Below are 14,786 nucleotides of genomic sequence, written 5' to 3' on the forward strand. Positions count from 1 at the left end.
ATACATTTCTTGTTTAACAATATCAGCACACTCACTTTTAAGGTTTTGAGGGAGGTTGTGATGGATATTTTCAGGAAACATCAGAGACAGTGTGCACAGGTATGTGCATAAAAAGGCAGAATAGGTGTTCTGCTATATGTGCTGTCCTATATATACACACTCACAAAGTAATTTTATTAGGTACACTTACCTTAATCTACACTCACTGTCCATTTTATCAGCTCCACTTACCATAAAGGTGCACTTTGCAGTTCTACAGTTACAGACTGTAGTTAATCTGTTTCTCTGCATAATTTGTTACCACCACCTTTCCCTGTTCATCAGTGGTCAGGACCCTCAAGGTGCTGCTGGCTGGACCTTTATAAACAACTCCAGCAATATCTGATGAACAGGGTAAAGATATTAAAAAATTAACAAATTGTACAGAGAAACAGCTTAACTTCAATCTGTAATACTAAAACTAAGCAATATTTGATGAACAGGGTAAAGATATTAAAAAATTAACAAATTGTGCAGAGAAACAGTTTAACTTCAATCTTTGATACTACAACTAAAAAGTGCACCTACACAGAAAGAGGACCTGATAAAATAGAGTGTTTATCTTCTCGCTGCCCTTATCATGCAAAGATTTTGCACAACTGAGACCAATATGGAGAATCGCATGGAAATAAGACATCACATATTTAATTCTAATATCAATTTAAGCAGGCCAACTTCGTCCTCTTCCATTTCCCCACATAGCTTGGCTGCGGCCCAACATGACTTACTAGCATCAGCAAAACCGAGCACCTCAAATCCATAAAGTGAAAACTCAGGCTCAGGGGGCATAAGGGCACCCTGGATAGCTATAATGCCGTTAATTTTACCTGCCTGAGGCAAGAAATTTGACAACAAACAATTAGCATAAAGTCAGTAAAGGAAGCGAAAGCATCAGCAAAAGTCTGCAGTCAGGATGTGATGCTGACAGCTGCATCAAATTCACTCAGTCACACAACTAATCAAAGAGTGAATCACAAAGAAGCAATGACCCCACACTCCTAGCATTAAATCCAATCAGTTTCCATGATCTGTGATCTTAGCTGGATTTAAAAGCCTGAAATGACTTGCATCCAAATAAAAAAAGGCTAAAATGAAATAATGGAAGAATTAACCAGCTTAATAAGATAATTAAAGTGACTGATAATAAGATGATTACAATTATCGAATGCTCCGTTTGTTGCCACCTGAATGTTTTATAAATGGAGCGACTTCCTGGCAGCTGGCTTACCCGTGCATTATTCAGGGGCACGTAATCAAATGAATAAATGAGAGTGGTTCACAGCACAGAGGTAACAAACCTATTGAATGGCTGCAGAGTGAAGGTCAATAGATCAAAAACTAATTAACACACATTCTCAGATCAACATACTCCATGCAAAGACTCCCTACTTAATCTACACGGCCTTTAATGAAGAATTTGCAGAAACCATGGAACAAGCATTTCACAATTACATACTAAATATGCTGTGGTGGAGAGATATATACTGGAGGTATCAGCAGCATTAGTACTAATAATTAAAATTTAAATAAATAAATGAATTGATAGAGCTGTCCATGAGAAAAAGGCCAGATTTGCAACTTAAAGACCAAAAGCTCTGACATATCATCCCCTTCCTCACACAGACAAATAAATAAATAACACAGTTTGGAAAACATTGGACTTTAAGACTTAAAACTTTAATGGATCTTAAATAGAATCTTAAATGGAAGCTTGCTTTCACCATATACGTTACTGAGAATGTTTTTATTGCACTTTTAAGCATGGCCAGCTCTAACTTACCAGGAGAACATCTCCCACAGTAGGACTACGGTGAGCAATATCACAATATTTATCATTATCACGATAACTTTGTCATACAACTCTACAATATTGTTTTCTCAGTGTATTGTGGATATCATCTGTGAATGACCAGCATCCATCTTCTCCCCAGATTCAGGTTCTTGGCCAGTAAGATTAAATTCTCCTCTAATATATTCTCGTACATCACTTCATTTAGGCTTCATGTTCTAAGACATGTAATGTCCCAGTAACATTTGGTGAGAAGCAGCCCAACATCATGATGCTCACGAGGGTTTTTATAGCTTAAAATTTTCATTAGTTTCTATTTTTATTTAGTTTTCCATTGTTGTTTTTGATTTCAGTTTAGTTTCCGTGTTAAGGGCGCATTAATAGTTTTTTTTATTTGCATGTTCTGAAAAGTAATAGTTTTAGTTTTTTTTTTAAATTAGTTTCAGTTTTAGTTTTTAGTATTATGATGGTAGGTATTTGATGACAGTAGAATAAAATTCCACACACATTAGACAGAGCTTGGCTCAGCTCCAGTTTTCCTTAAAGACGGCCAAACACGGAAGACATACACTTAAAAACGTTTTTTTTTCCTTGAATACCTAGAATATCTTTACACTCACACACACATACAAACACACACACACACACACACTGTGTGTGTGTGTGTGTGTGTGTGTGTGTGTGTGTGTATGTATGTATGTATGTATGTATGTATGTGTTAAATAACAAGAAAAAAAGCTTGTTTTCCTCCCACTGTATCAAACTTTAGATAAACTTAATATCATGATATTTATTGTGAAAATATAGAAGTGTCAATATCATATTTTTCTCTCACTCTTAGGTAGGTCAACATCATATCCAAAGTTGTGTTCTGATGGTGTTTGCAAAGTTTAAAATTTACTTTAGACTTCTTACAAATTTCGAAGTGTGACCACATTGACGACTTTTCAGTGTTGTATCTGCTCTACTCATCAGGACCCAGTGCACTGCCTGACTGACTGACATGAACAAGACATTCAGTAAAATAAAACAATGCTTAAACATATCTACAGACTCACTACATGGTCCAAACTTCATTAGCATATTACCAATAGCTAGTTTTAACTCAAATTCACTTATTAAAAAATATACACAAATAAATAAATAGCCAAGTAAATAAATGAAATTAGTTGACTCACCGGATCTTACTAGACCAGAACCGCTATGACTGATTAGTTGACCACTTAACGTAGAGGGAACAGCATCACACATGTTTTCTTTTTTGGCAATAACAATGACCTCTCGGAGTACTGACTACTTTGAAAATAAACATGCATTTACCAAGTAAACATTTTAAGCATTCCCACCCTTTAGGGCGTTTCAAACTGTGGTTTACTATAGTTTCACAAGAAACAAAATGGTGTTGTTTGAAAACTAATTGTCAGAGTTGGCCATTAGTATTCATTACAGCAGTGAAGCAATGCTGTGGCTCATCCATGCAGTGGGAAAAGAGAAAGCGGCGCAAATGCCGCCCATAAATGAAACTTGACCTTGCCAACAGCTGTGCTTACTGACTTATGAGATAATTATCTCTCACCCGGCCCTGTTTGTGTCACCGTATTATAGATGCAGCTGCACCAGGGTGATGTTTCAGGCCTCATCCCCTCAGGACTCTTTCAATCAAGTCAAAGCATCCTGAACCACTCTGAGACAGACAGTATGCCGAGAGCAGATCGTCTATCACACACCGTTTCTAGTTAGATAGCCCTAAAGCTAACCTTTTAGCTTGATATGATCAACTCTCAGATCTGTCAGCAGGGACGTCATCTAAGCAAGATTATTTTTTAGAACAGGACTGAGCTGCAAAGAGGGGGTGCTAGATATGTGATGCGAGTTGTTCCACTCTTAAATAAATAAACAAACAAATAAATAAAAAGACTTAACTAAAGTTTTTCATTAAACCTCACCCTCTGCCCATAACGTATGCATTACTTGTAAAACAGCCTAATGTCTATAGCGTATTCATTTTTGGTAACAAATGGCCCTTAACATTATAAAAGTTTGTACTGCTTCAGTAATGAAGTATAGTACTCCTAACATTTCACCCATTACTTATTTGAGTATTGGATTGCTTGGAAAAAATGAAGTTTGCACTATCACAAAGCATTAGTCTATAAATATTAAAGCACAAAATATTAACCATGACGTCCTGAAGAATGTCAGTGGGATACAGTCAGACTTTCATTATATCCACACACATAATTGAAGTGACCACACTTAAATTCAACTTTTCCAATCTATTTTGCATAAAACCACTTTCAATATGCAGCTCAATCTCACATATTCAATAAGCAGTATTCATAAGAATGAGATGAATAGCATCACTGCATTTTCAAAACCTAGTTTCAGGCTTTGGCTAAAGTGCCTTACTCTAGAACGCTATAGATTAGCTGGATTAAAGCTGCAACTAAACTCTGCACAGTGACTTTTGAAGAGCAGATCAAATGATCCTTCATTAGCAAAACAGCCTAATGTCTACAGCATTCCTATTACTTCTTGGTAATAAATGGCCCTGTCAACATTATAAAAGTTTGCATTAGTTCAATAAGAATAATACTGCAGCATTTCTCATTTTTTGCAGCTACTTGATTGAGTAACGCACTGCTTGGGGAAAATTGAATTTGTACTACTATAAAGCCTGTCTATACATATAAAAACCATAAGTGTTGGAAATATATCATAGCCTAATAGTGGGACACAGTCAGACACATCATTATATAATGAGAGTCTAAATACAGCCTCTTTATGGTAACTCACTAAAAAATATATAATTAAAATGTACTTCATTTCATATCATCCTTATCTTTTTTACAGTAAGAAACAGAGCCTGATATACACAGACCCACTAACACTCTTTAAAAAAAAGTGCCAAAAAGGGTTCTATGGAGTGATGCTATAGAAGAATCACCTGGTTCTGTACTTTCTGCAACTTTCAAAAGAATCATTTCATAAAGAAGTGAATGTGATTTTTTTTCTCCACATAATGTAAATGTTCCATGGCAGTTAAAGGGTTTTCCAGAACAATACATATAAGCCAAGATCCATTTAGGAACCTTAATTTATGAGTGTGTGGAAAGCAGAATTCATATATTTAACAGAAAACTACACAGACGCTTTGACAATTGAATTATATTATCAACTTTTCTAGTGATCAGCATTTCTTTAGTACAGCTTCAATTGTTTTCAGGAGACTTGCTTTCAGTTCTTTAAAGAAATCTGCAGGGATATTTTTCCACACCTCCAAAGTTCAGTCTTAGAAGCTGGTTGCTTCTCACAACCTAAGTAACCCCAAACAGATTCAGTGATGTTGAGGTCTGGACTCTGAGGTGGTCAGTCCATTGTTCTGATAACACCAGCAGACCTTTTAGATTTACAAATTATCTTCTTTGTTGTTCTATTTCCTTCTCTCTATAATGCTTTCTTGAGAACTACACACCTTTTTTAACTCAGTGTTGAGTTTTCTTCTCACAGTGGAAGTATGGACAGAAAAACCTGTGGATTTTTCCAGATTTAAAGCAACAGTGAAGCTTATTTTCTCCTCTTGATGGTCTACTAGGTCTGGCAGGGTTGCTAGGAGTCCCACTTTCTCCATTTCTTTTAATCATTTTAAGCAATAAATGGTTCTATTTAGAACTCAAACTTATTAAACAGAACCATTCCCTTTACTAAAGAACCCTTGAAGAACCTTCTTTTTAATAGTGTACTGTATACATTTTAAATGTCTTTTTTTGCAATATTGTAGAATTTGAAAGGCTGTGCATGGTTTGTTTTGTTCAGTTAAGTCTATTTTTACTGTTTGACCTTTTTAAAACTTTGATTACTTGGTTAACTGTTGAAATAATAATTAGACTATAACAACATTATATTATAATATATAACAGTGTCAGCCCTTGTTATGTAATTGTGTTTGAGTGGTGGCACCAACTGCCAACATGGTTACAGCATCAGGCATTTGGTTTCTTCTTCTCTTGGTCCTCCCTATCTCTGTCTCTCTATCTCTCTCTCACACACACACACACATCTGCAAAGGATTATCAGATTAGTAGGCTGAGATTGTGTGTGCATGAGCACGAGTGGTCAGTCTGGTCCAGCTGCAGTGAATGCCTCTATACTGCAGCTATCAGTGCTTGCTTATGAGCTTAACGTCTCACCCTCTAGTATAGCGCATCCACACTCTGCTTAGGCATTTCAAACAGACTCCGAAAGTCACGTGAGCTGGAGTTGCACAGATTCCCAGATGGAGTTTCAATGGCTGTCAGGCTGCAGTGAGGTAAGCATGGTCAGAGGAATCGCGCAGCAGCGGCTGCTACAAGCTACAGGGAGCCTGAGAGGCAGTGCCAGCATGTCATGGCGTTGCGCTACTCTGAGCATGTGACACGCAGCACATGGCAGAGTTTATACAAATGACTGTGGACACAGCGTAAGACATCTAATACCGGTAACCACCACTACTACCAGCAACAGCTTACGCATAGCTTTACACAACTGCAACTTGATTAAAACTGTTCCCAGTCCCAGTTAAGAACATGCACACTGCTAACAACACCAGTAGACAGCTACTAGTAATTTGCTGCAGTGAGTTTAATACCTTCTCTAATCAACAGGCACTAAAACCTAAATGTAATGAAATGTTCACTCTGAGAAGTTCAGGATTAAAGCCAGGTAAAAGAAGTCATTTGATACATAGCGAGTGCAAAATATAAAGCCATTACTTCACACTCCCGTTGAATGGTTTTGCAGTTTTGCTTTAGGGCTTTCTGAGGAAAGCAGCTCATATATTTTACTTGTACAGCAAGTTAAACTACCTCTGCTTTTACATGGCACTAAAACACACTAGAATCCTGCAAAGTAATGAGAACATTCATATGCCTCCACACAGGTGTAATATAAGAGGGAGGATTCAGTAAATCACCTACAGCTACTTAAAAATACAAAGGAAAACAATTTTATGGTATATGTAAACATACATAGTCATATGCAAAGGTTTAGTCAAATGACATATTTTGTTGATTTTCTAAGGGAAAATAAGCAACGCATCCTCTACAGAGAACACACTCCTGCACTTTTTAATGCACAATTACTGTTTATTTGCTGAACTAAACATGTTGGCAAAATAAAACATAAAATGTGGCCTGTGCAGAAGTTATGTCACATTTTATAATATATATATATATATATATATATATATATATATATATATATATATATATATATATATATTTTCAAATATGTTAAACTCAGCAAACTGCGCACAAACATTTGCAGAAAGATGTCATATTTTAGTTTGTTCCCTGTGGAGGACGGTTTTTTAATGCACTTACAAAATCAACAAAAAATGTAATTTGCCCGTCTGTGTTTAAATGTTTGCTACTGCAGAATTGTGCTGTAATTGCACTTGCTTGGAAGCTTTCAGTTGTAATTCATAAAGTTCTCTAGGAGTAATGGATTGACTGGTCAATGATTACTGTTCAATTTTCTTTTCAATTGTCTCAAAATGCCAGACCATTACAACAAACCAACTTACAAACAACATGTCCATCATCCAGTTAAATGAAGGCATGATACTGGGGCTTCTCTTCTCATCGATTTTAATTTAACCTACATTCAGCATGCAACTTCACCTGTCACATTCAGTAAACAATATTTGCAAAAATGAGATAAAAAGTATGGCTGTACAGTACTGTACAAAAGTTAGAGGCCACCTTTCATTTATTTAATTTTCAGTCAAAACTCTACTAAGGACAAGTTATACAATTTTGAGGGGTTGTTAGATATTGGATATATCTAATATTAGATATAATATCTCATGTATTTGCATAAATAAAGGAAAGGTCAAAGTAAAATAAGTAGGAAAAAATCAGAAGTTTCCAAAATTGGATTTCAAAATAAATAAATAAATTAATTAAAATATAAATATTAAAATATGCAGAGAATATGGGACTCTTTATAACTGTGCAAGACCTGCTACACCACCCAAACTGCCACTATAAAGCTTTCATCTTCGATAGATAAGAGAAAAATAAGCTCCACTTTTGCCTCAGATCTGAAAAATCCTGAGATGTTTCTGTCCGTCCTTCCATTATTAGAAGACATCCCAGCGCTATGAGTCTGAAAGGATGTGTTGCTGTCACAAATCTTTTACTGAGTAAAGAGAATAGACAAACAAAGAATCTGTTGGTGTTCTCAGAAAAATGGACTGACCACCCCAGAGTCCAGATTTCAACATCACTGAATGTGTTTGGGGTTACTTTGATTGTGAGAAGCAGAAAATGCAACCAACTTCTAAGACTGAATTTTGGAGGTGTAGAAAAATATCCCTGCAGATTTCTTTGCAAAACTAAAAGCAAGTCTCCTGAAAAGAATGGAAGCTGAAAGAAAGCCAAAGAGCTGCCAACATTACATTTATTTGTTGAGACTTTTCTGTTAAACATGTTTTCTGCTTTTTTCCTGGTGCTAAATAATGAAAAACCTGTATTTACTGGCAGTTTTAACTGGAAAGTCTCTGACTTTTGCGTTGTGCTGTATATACAAGTAAAAATCTCAATTGACATTCTCAGATTCCACCTATGCTCTTAGAGAGCGACTGTCTTAAAAAGTGCAGTTCAAATTTATCTAACATGCCTCTCTCTAGGATGCTCCTGTAGATTAGCTGGATTGGCAAAGCTAGATTAAGGCCGCAACTAAACTCTGCAGGGTGGCTTTTGAAGAGCAGGGTTGGAGACGCCTGATCAAAACTATTAAATACATAACATTTAGTTGAAAGCACAGTCCAAAGTAATCAGAAAAGGTAATCTGATCCAGTAGAGCCTGCAGAAGAGCTCTTTCACGTCGCCAAGGACACAGTGGCAGCAGTCATTATTTGAGGTCCAATCCATGACCTCTGCAGTCACAGCAAGCTGTCTGACTTCTTAAACTCTGAGCAGCACCGTTGAGCAATTACTGCCACAGTTACTGTTTCTAGTTATCGATGAAAAGTAGGGATTATTTTTAATCACAAATCAATTAATCAGCGAGATATAACTAGGTAGAAAGTCCCCGTCTGCTTCTTTTATGCTTGATGAACACAATCAATTATACAGGCTTTAGTGTGTCTTAAACTCTATTTAGTCAGTTTCAGCTGTACTAGGTGTTATCTAAGCCAATATAAATTGCATTTATTAGGTGTGTAAATTGCTCTCCTCACAACGATTCAATTTGATTGTTGTTCCTTAGGAAACAATTCAATGCATCATAAAATCTCACCACAATCTGATTCAATGTGATTAGTTTTTTCAAAAATACACTGATTACATAAATGTGAGTGAATTAACTATGTACACTAGGGATTTACCTGTGGAATACCTAGCCTAATAACAATACTCAATAACTAACATCTTGTTATGGCCAATACCAATACTAATAACCAACACCTGTAGTTATTTTGCATTTTAAAACAATTTCACACTATAATCCATACATGAAGTGCAATGAGTCCATGAAGGGTTAAAACTCTAGAGGATTAATGATGAATTTTAGAATTTCAGTCTGACAGAGCTGATTTAGACATTAATTCAGTTTTAGGTGCCTAAATAATAAAATAAATAAAAAAAAACATATAAAAAGTAGTGCAGTGTTTTATTCAAATTTGATCTGGCAAGCAGGGAGGACCAATGTCAGGAGGTTACAGCTTACAGGAATTCATGCATAAACAAAATACATCTACATATACTTACTGATATCTGATACTTCATATGTCAATATTAAAACACAAAAACAATTCATAATAATAATAGTAATATCACACATATTCAGTACACAGTTCTTGTTTTGTTGCCTACTGGCACTGTGTCACTAAAATTCTTAGTCTTATCTGCATATTGTTATAAATATTGTTGCAAAACGTTTTAAACTGTAATGAACAGCTAGTCTACATAATAACTGATATCTAACAGCTCTTTTACAACTCAACTATGATCTTTTTGAACAACCATCTCACAACCACCAAAATTCTCACATAATTTCAAAAAGTAGGGATGACCCCTCATCTCCCTCTAGAACTGGCACCAGTGATTTTATGTATGTCAATGTGTTTGGTTAACCATGTTCAAAGCTCTCCTCAAGGAAGCCCAGTACTAACAGCAGTTATCATTCAGTACCTGGTTTAATTAGTCTTAACATCATTAAGTTAAATCATGTGTGCTGGTGATGGATTTGATCAAATCCATGCAAAAGCTGGGGGCACTGATAAGAAATCTGGAATCAAACTTTCTTCAAACTAGCCTAAAAGACATAAAATTCCATTAAATTCTTATTACTTTTAGCATATTTCAGGCTTATTTGCATTTATTCTAATTATATCTACAAAAAAACACACTTATTGCCATGGCAAACAGTTTAAATAATGTGCTTAGGTGGCTAAGACTTCTGCACAGTTCTGTGTATCACTGTTGTCGGAAGAAAACCTTGTATCTCCAGAATGATAACTTTACAGGAGAAGGAAAAAACCTACTTTGCTTTTAATGTAAGTCAATGGAACCAGAGCTTTTTCCAAGTAATTTTGGGCCATTTCTTTTAGTTCATTCATCATGAAGCTTACAAACATTGTAAAGGGCAACAGGCACTTTTAAATTATGCCAAAAACTGAAAAGTACATAGTTGACACTAGTTATTGATTTTGATAATTGGCTGATTATTGGACCAATAATAATAATTGAATCTGCCATTTATCGGCCAGTGAGATGTCAGCCTCTGATATCGTGTAGCCCTTATTTACAGAAGAACTGAACATTGGCATTAAAACAACACAGATAGGATTTTTTAAATCCGAGAATTTTACTTTGACCCAGAAACGATAAAAAAATCTATTCAGAAAAAAACTGTGTAAAAACCTCTGTGGATGCCATGACAAACAGCTTTGTTCTAGAGATGACGTGGACCTGACGGAGAACAAAAATGATCAGCTCACTGTCAAGACATTCCTAGTCTTAAAGACATTAGCAGGACATTTCTGTGTGACAGCACTCAGAATATACCTGAATAATGTGATGTCTTTACTGTGCCTAAATCACAAGACACACAGCATTAGTATCTATTTATATTTATCATGGACCTCGTTGGGATTGGCTGGGTTTTAGGGAGGCCATTACATGTGTGCACTGAAAATGCATGAGAAGTAACTTAACACAGCTCATATGTACAACCTCAGTGACCACACTTGCTAACGAGAGAGATACTCCCACTAACTAGACAAGGATGCCTTATACAGTGACTCACTTCAGAATACAATCCCTGACACAAGAGAGCCAACACTATCAGGCCCATTTAACACATCGCTTGCCTTTATCACAAAAACCTTGCGCATGCAATGACTGTCAGTAATCTGACTACCACATTGAAATAGAGCAATGCTTTACACTATAAACTGTAGAACAACTGCCTTAACCACGTAAGGCATGTTGGAATATAACTCTTTTTAATAGACCTCTCTGACATATAAATGCAGTAAGACCTACTAGTTTCGCATACTAGTGGTAACCTGGTCTCTCCTACCAATCTGAAGAGAAATAGTCATTAGAATGAGAGAACTGAATTCATACTTGAAGGTAAACCCATTGCTGACAATGGTGTTCAAATGCACACACACACAGCTGTTCCCTAGAAAGGAACCGCTACTCTGGAGCAGCTGCACAAGGCCACCAAGGCTCAATGCCAAGCGTCTGCTAGAGGGGTTTAAAGCCCCCCCCCCAGAACTGTGTTCTCCAGAGTGACGGAGCCTTTGAAATAGTTGGAGTACTGCGGGTTATCGAGAACTACCCATCCAACCTCACTAATGCTCCTGTGGCTGAATAAATCAAATCCTCAGTGTTCCAGCATCTAATCTAAAACCATCCAAGAAGAGTCAAGGCCGTTACTGCGGCAAAGCAGAGGGCAAACAAACTCCCCACAAATACCCCTGACTTCAGAAGAAACGCTGGATGAGCACAGGTATCTGCAGCACATCTGTCTTCCTTAACAATTTCCCCAAAGGTTTAGTGTGCAGTCATAAAAAGTGATCATCTGCGTTTTTAATCATTCATTACACATCCATCTGCAAACTGAACAGAATTTAGAACCAAGATTTATGCTTTATTTAGGCAGCTTTTGGCTTTCCTGCCCTGCTGCTATCAGACTCTGGCCTTCTCAGATGCCAGAAGTCAAAAGTGAATAAAAACAAACAAACGAAGGCCTTTAGCACACAGCAGGCCCACCCTCTCGACAAGTAGCAGAGGAGTAAAGAAACTCTCAGCAAGGCTAGAAAGAGCAATTTCCTGCAGTAATCTAACAGGCGTAAACCAACAGTGTACAACCATGGAACATGAAGCAGAAAATCGCAGGTGTACTCACACGCGTGTGATTCACTGAGTGTAACTTTGGCATGAATGTGAATCTTCAGTGATTCTGACAGTCTGTAAACACAGCAAGCCGCCCATTCGTTTTGGGCTAAACTAACGACGCCATGAAATCTCGCCCTTTTCGGGTTGGCCAGCAGCTTACGTGTGGCGTGACGCAACCCCCTCAAAAACAGACGTCAATCAGAAACGGAAAAAAATCAAAACACACGCAGCTAATTTGTCTTTTTTGCCGTTTTTTTCCGTTTCTCACGAATCCTGTGACAACATTAAGATAAAGTCGACCGTCTTCCAAGAGCCATTAAAAAGTCCTAGCAGTGCCGCTCGTGCTGAGAGTGAGAGAGTGAGAGAGTGGCAGTGCCAATGTTGGCGTGCAGCACATCCATCTGCCCTCCAACACCACCGCCTCTCTCTCCACACGCTCGAGCCCCGAGAGTCTCAGTTCATTTCATTAAACGCAAGTCGCTCCCTAGTCCTGTTTACTGACCTCGTGGCGCGCGTTTGGACTTCTGTCCACACATGAAGTAGTTTCAGTGACCGCAGCTGCCTTTGTTTTCAGTGCAGCGCGGTCCGGCAGACCGGACAGCATCTGACCGCAAGAGTGATGCGGCACGAGCTCACACAAAGTAGGCTCTCAAAAGCCTGAGGAAGTCTGGCTTTTAGCTCCACTGACGGTTATAGCATAAAAATAAAAATCGATAAAGCAACTTCTGTGGAGATTTAGTGTCCGAGTGGGCAGAACGCATTACAGTCTTCAGCCAACTTCCTAATGTCTAATGCAGAATATGGGCGACCCTAATAACGACTTTATGTCACAGCACAGAAGAAATAATGTCATGTAGATTCAGTTTTTTTAAACCGTGCCAAAGTAAATAAAGCACATAAACACGCGTCTATTCATCTAATTACACACGGTTTAAAAATAATAATTCTCTTAGTTTAAGGCTGTGAGGTGCTTTTAAGACACCATTATTTCCCTCTGCTCTGTTCATGTGAGTGATTGACGCATCCCCCCAAAAATCCCACCTAATCTGCGATTATAGCAGCAGTTGGTGCGTTTTCTCCGCAGTCCACTGTGAAGGTGCGAACCTCTCAAACGCATTTAGGACTCTGTTTACGTTCATTTGAACTTTTTTAGTTTTCTAACAGAAACACAGAAGCGGTTTATGCGTGTGCTGTGTGAAGTTTACCTGTAGTACACACGATGAGATTGGCTTGCAGAATAAGAAATAGTTCCCAGATAATATCCATGGTTTCTCTTCATTCCAGGTACATCGCGCTCGGGAACGGGGAGGCGGGGTGATCAGTGGCAGATGCGGCGCGCGCTCCTTCCTCCAGGCTCTCTCCTCAGCACACACATGGCAGGCTCATTGCTGAAGCCACGGCTAAAATCCACACACTGCAAAACTTCGACCAGAAATCCTCAGCGCGGCCACTTCACACGACGCTTCGCCTCGTCCCACAGAAACCTCCATCCAAAAAAGCGATTCAAACAAAAAGCAGCGCGCTCCCCACAGAGCCTTTACCTTCCCGGGAAAGCGAGACGCAGCCCGCGCGCCACGGCCATGATGCACCCGCTCATCTGATCCAACACGGAGGGAGAGAGAGACAGAGAGAGAGAGAGAGAGAGAGAGAGAGAGAGAGAGAGGGAGAGAGAGAGAGAGAGGCAAAAGCGTGAGTGAGTATGAGAGAGAGAGAGAGAGAGAGAGAGAGAGAGAGAGAGAGAGAGAGAGAGAGGGAGGGAGGCTAAAGCGTGAGTATGAGAGAGAGAGAGAGAGAGAGAGAGAGAGAGAGAGAGAGAGAGAAAGAGAGAGAGAGAGAGAATAGAAATAGGAAATAGGATAGAAAGGGTATGTGATGTAGAGAGAGAGAGAGAGAGAGAGAGAGAGAGAGAGAGAGAGAGATTGATTTTAGGAGTGAGAGATATAGAAAGAGAGACAAAGCTATGGGAGAGTTAGAAAGGTTGAGGGATTTAGAAAGAACTATTTGAGAAAGATTGGAAGGCTAATTAATGCTGAAAATGAGAGAGTTAATGTTGAAAGTGAGAGAAAGAAAGAAAGAAAGAAAGAAAGAAAGAAAGGAAGAGGGCTAAGGAGAGAGAGATAGTAGAAGTGAGAGATATAGAAAGAGAGAGAGCGACGTGTTATAACTCAGGCGGGCTTTAACCAGTGATGTAGTCCTCGCTGTAGCTGCTAGGGGGCGCGCTGATGTCAGAGCCGCTGAGCCCCACACCCCGGCGCTCGCACTCAGAGACATAATGCGCGCGCAGCCTGCTCTGCACTGCTTCATGGTGCCCTGCTGTAGAGGGGCAGTGGGATTAATGCAGCCTGGAGAGCCAAGAGAACTGAACGCAAACTCCAAACCAAATTCACACCCCCTTCAGCAGTCTGTTCAAAGCACAGATAAAGGGTAAGCCATCACTTTCATATCTAATACAAGAGGCCAGGTAATTGCCATGTTTGTCAGTAATATAATGAAGGAGTGTCTTACCTGGCCTGCTTACGTCATTAACAAATAAAACACCTACATTAGGGAAATTCCACCAATTTTTC

At 38.5% G+C, this 14,786-nt stretch overlaps 1 protein-coding gene across 1 annotated transcript in view; it reads right to left on the reverse strand.

The window, feature by feature from the left end:
- ca10a (carbonic anhydrase Xa) overlaps positions 1-13,837 on the reverse strand; it is a 197,001-nt gene extending 183,164 nt beyond the window's left edge. The window contains exon 1 of the mRNA XM_036572374.1: positions 13,425-13,837. Within this exon, the coding sequence (XP_036428267.1) occupies positions 13,425-13,485 (61 nt within the window). The 5' untranslated portion in view covers positions 13,486-13,837. The remainder of the gene's footprint in view (positions 1-13,424) is intronic.
- Positions 13,838-14,786: the final 949 nt, after the last annotated feature.

The sequence above is a fragment of the Colossoma macropomum genome, unplaced genomic scaffold, assembly GCF_904425465.1.
Source record: "Colossoma macropomum unplaced genomic scaffold, Colossoma_macropomum, whole genome shotgun sequence".
Lineage (NCBI taxonomy): Eukaryota > Metazoa > Chordata > Actinopteri > Characiformes > Serrasalmidae > Colossoma > Colossoma macropomum.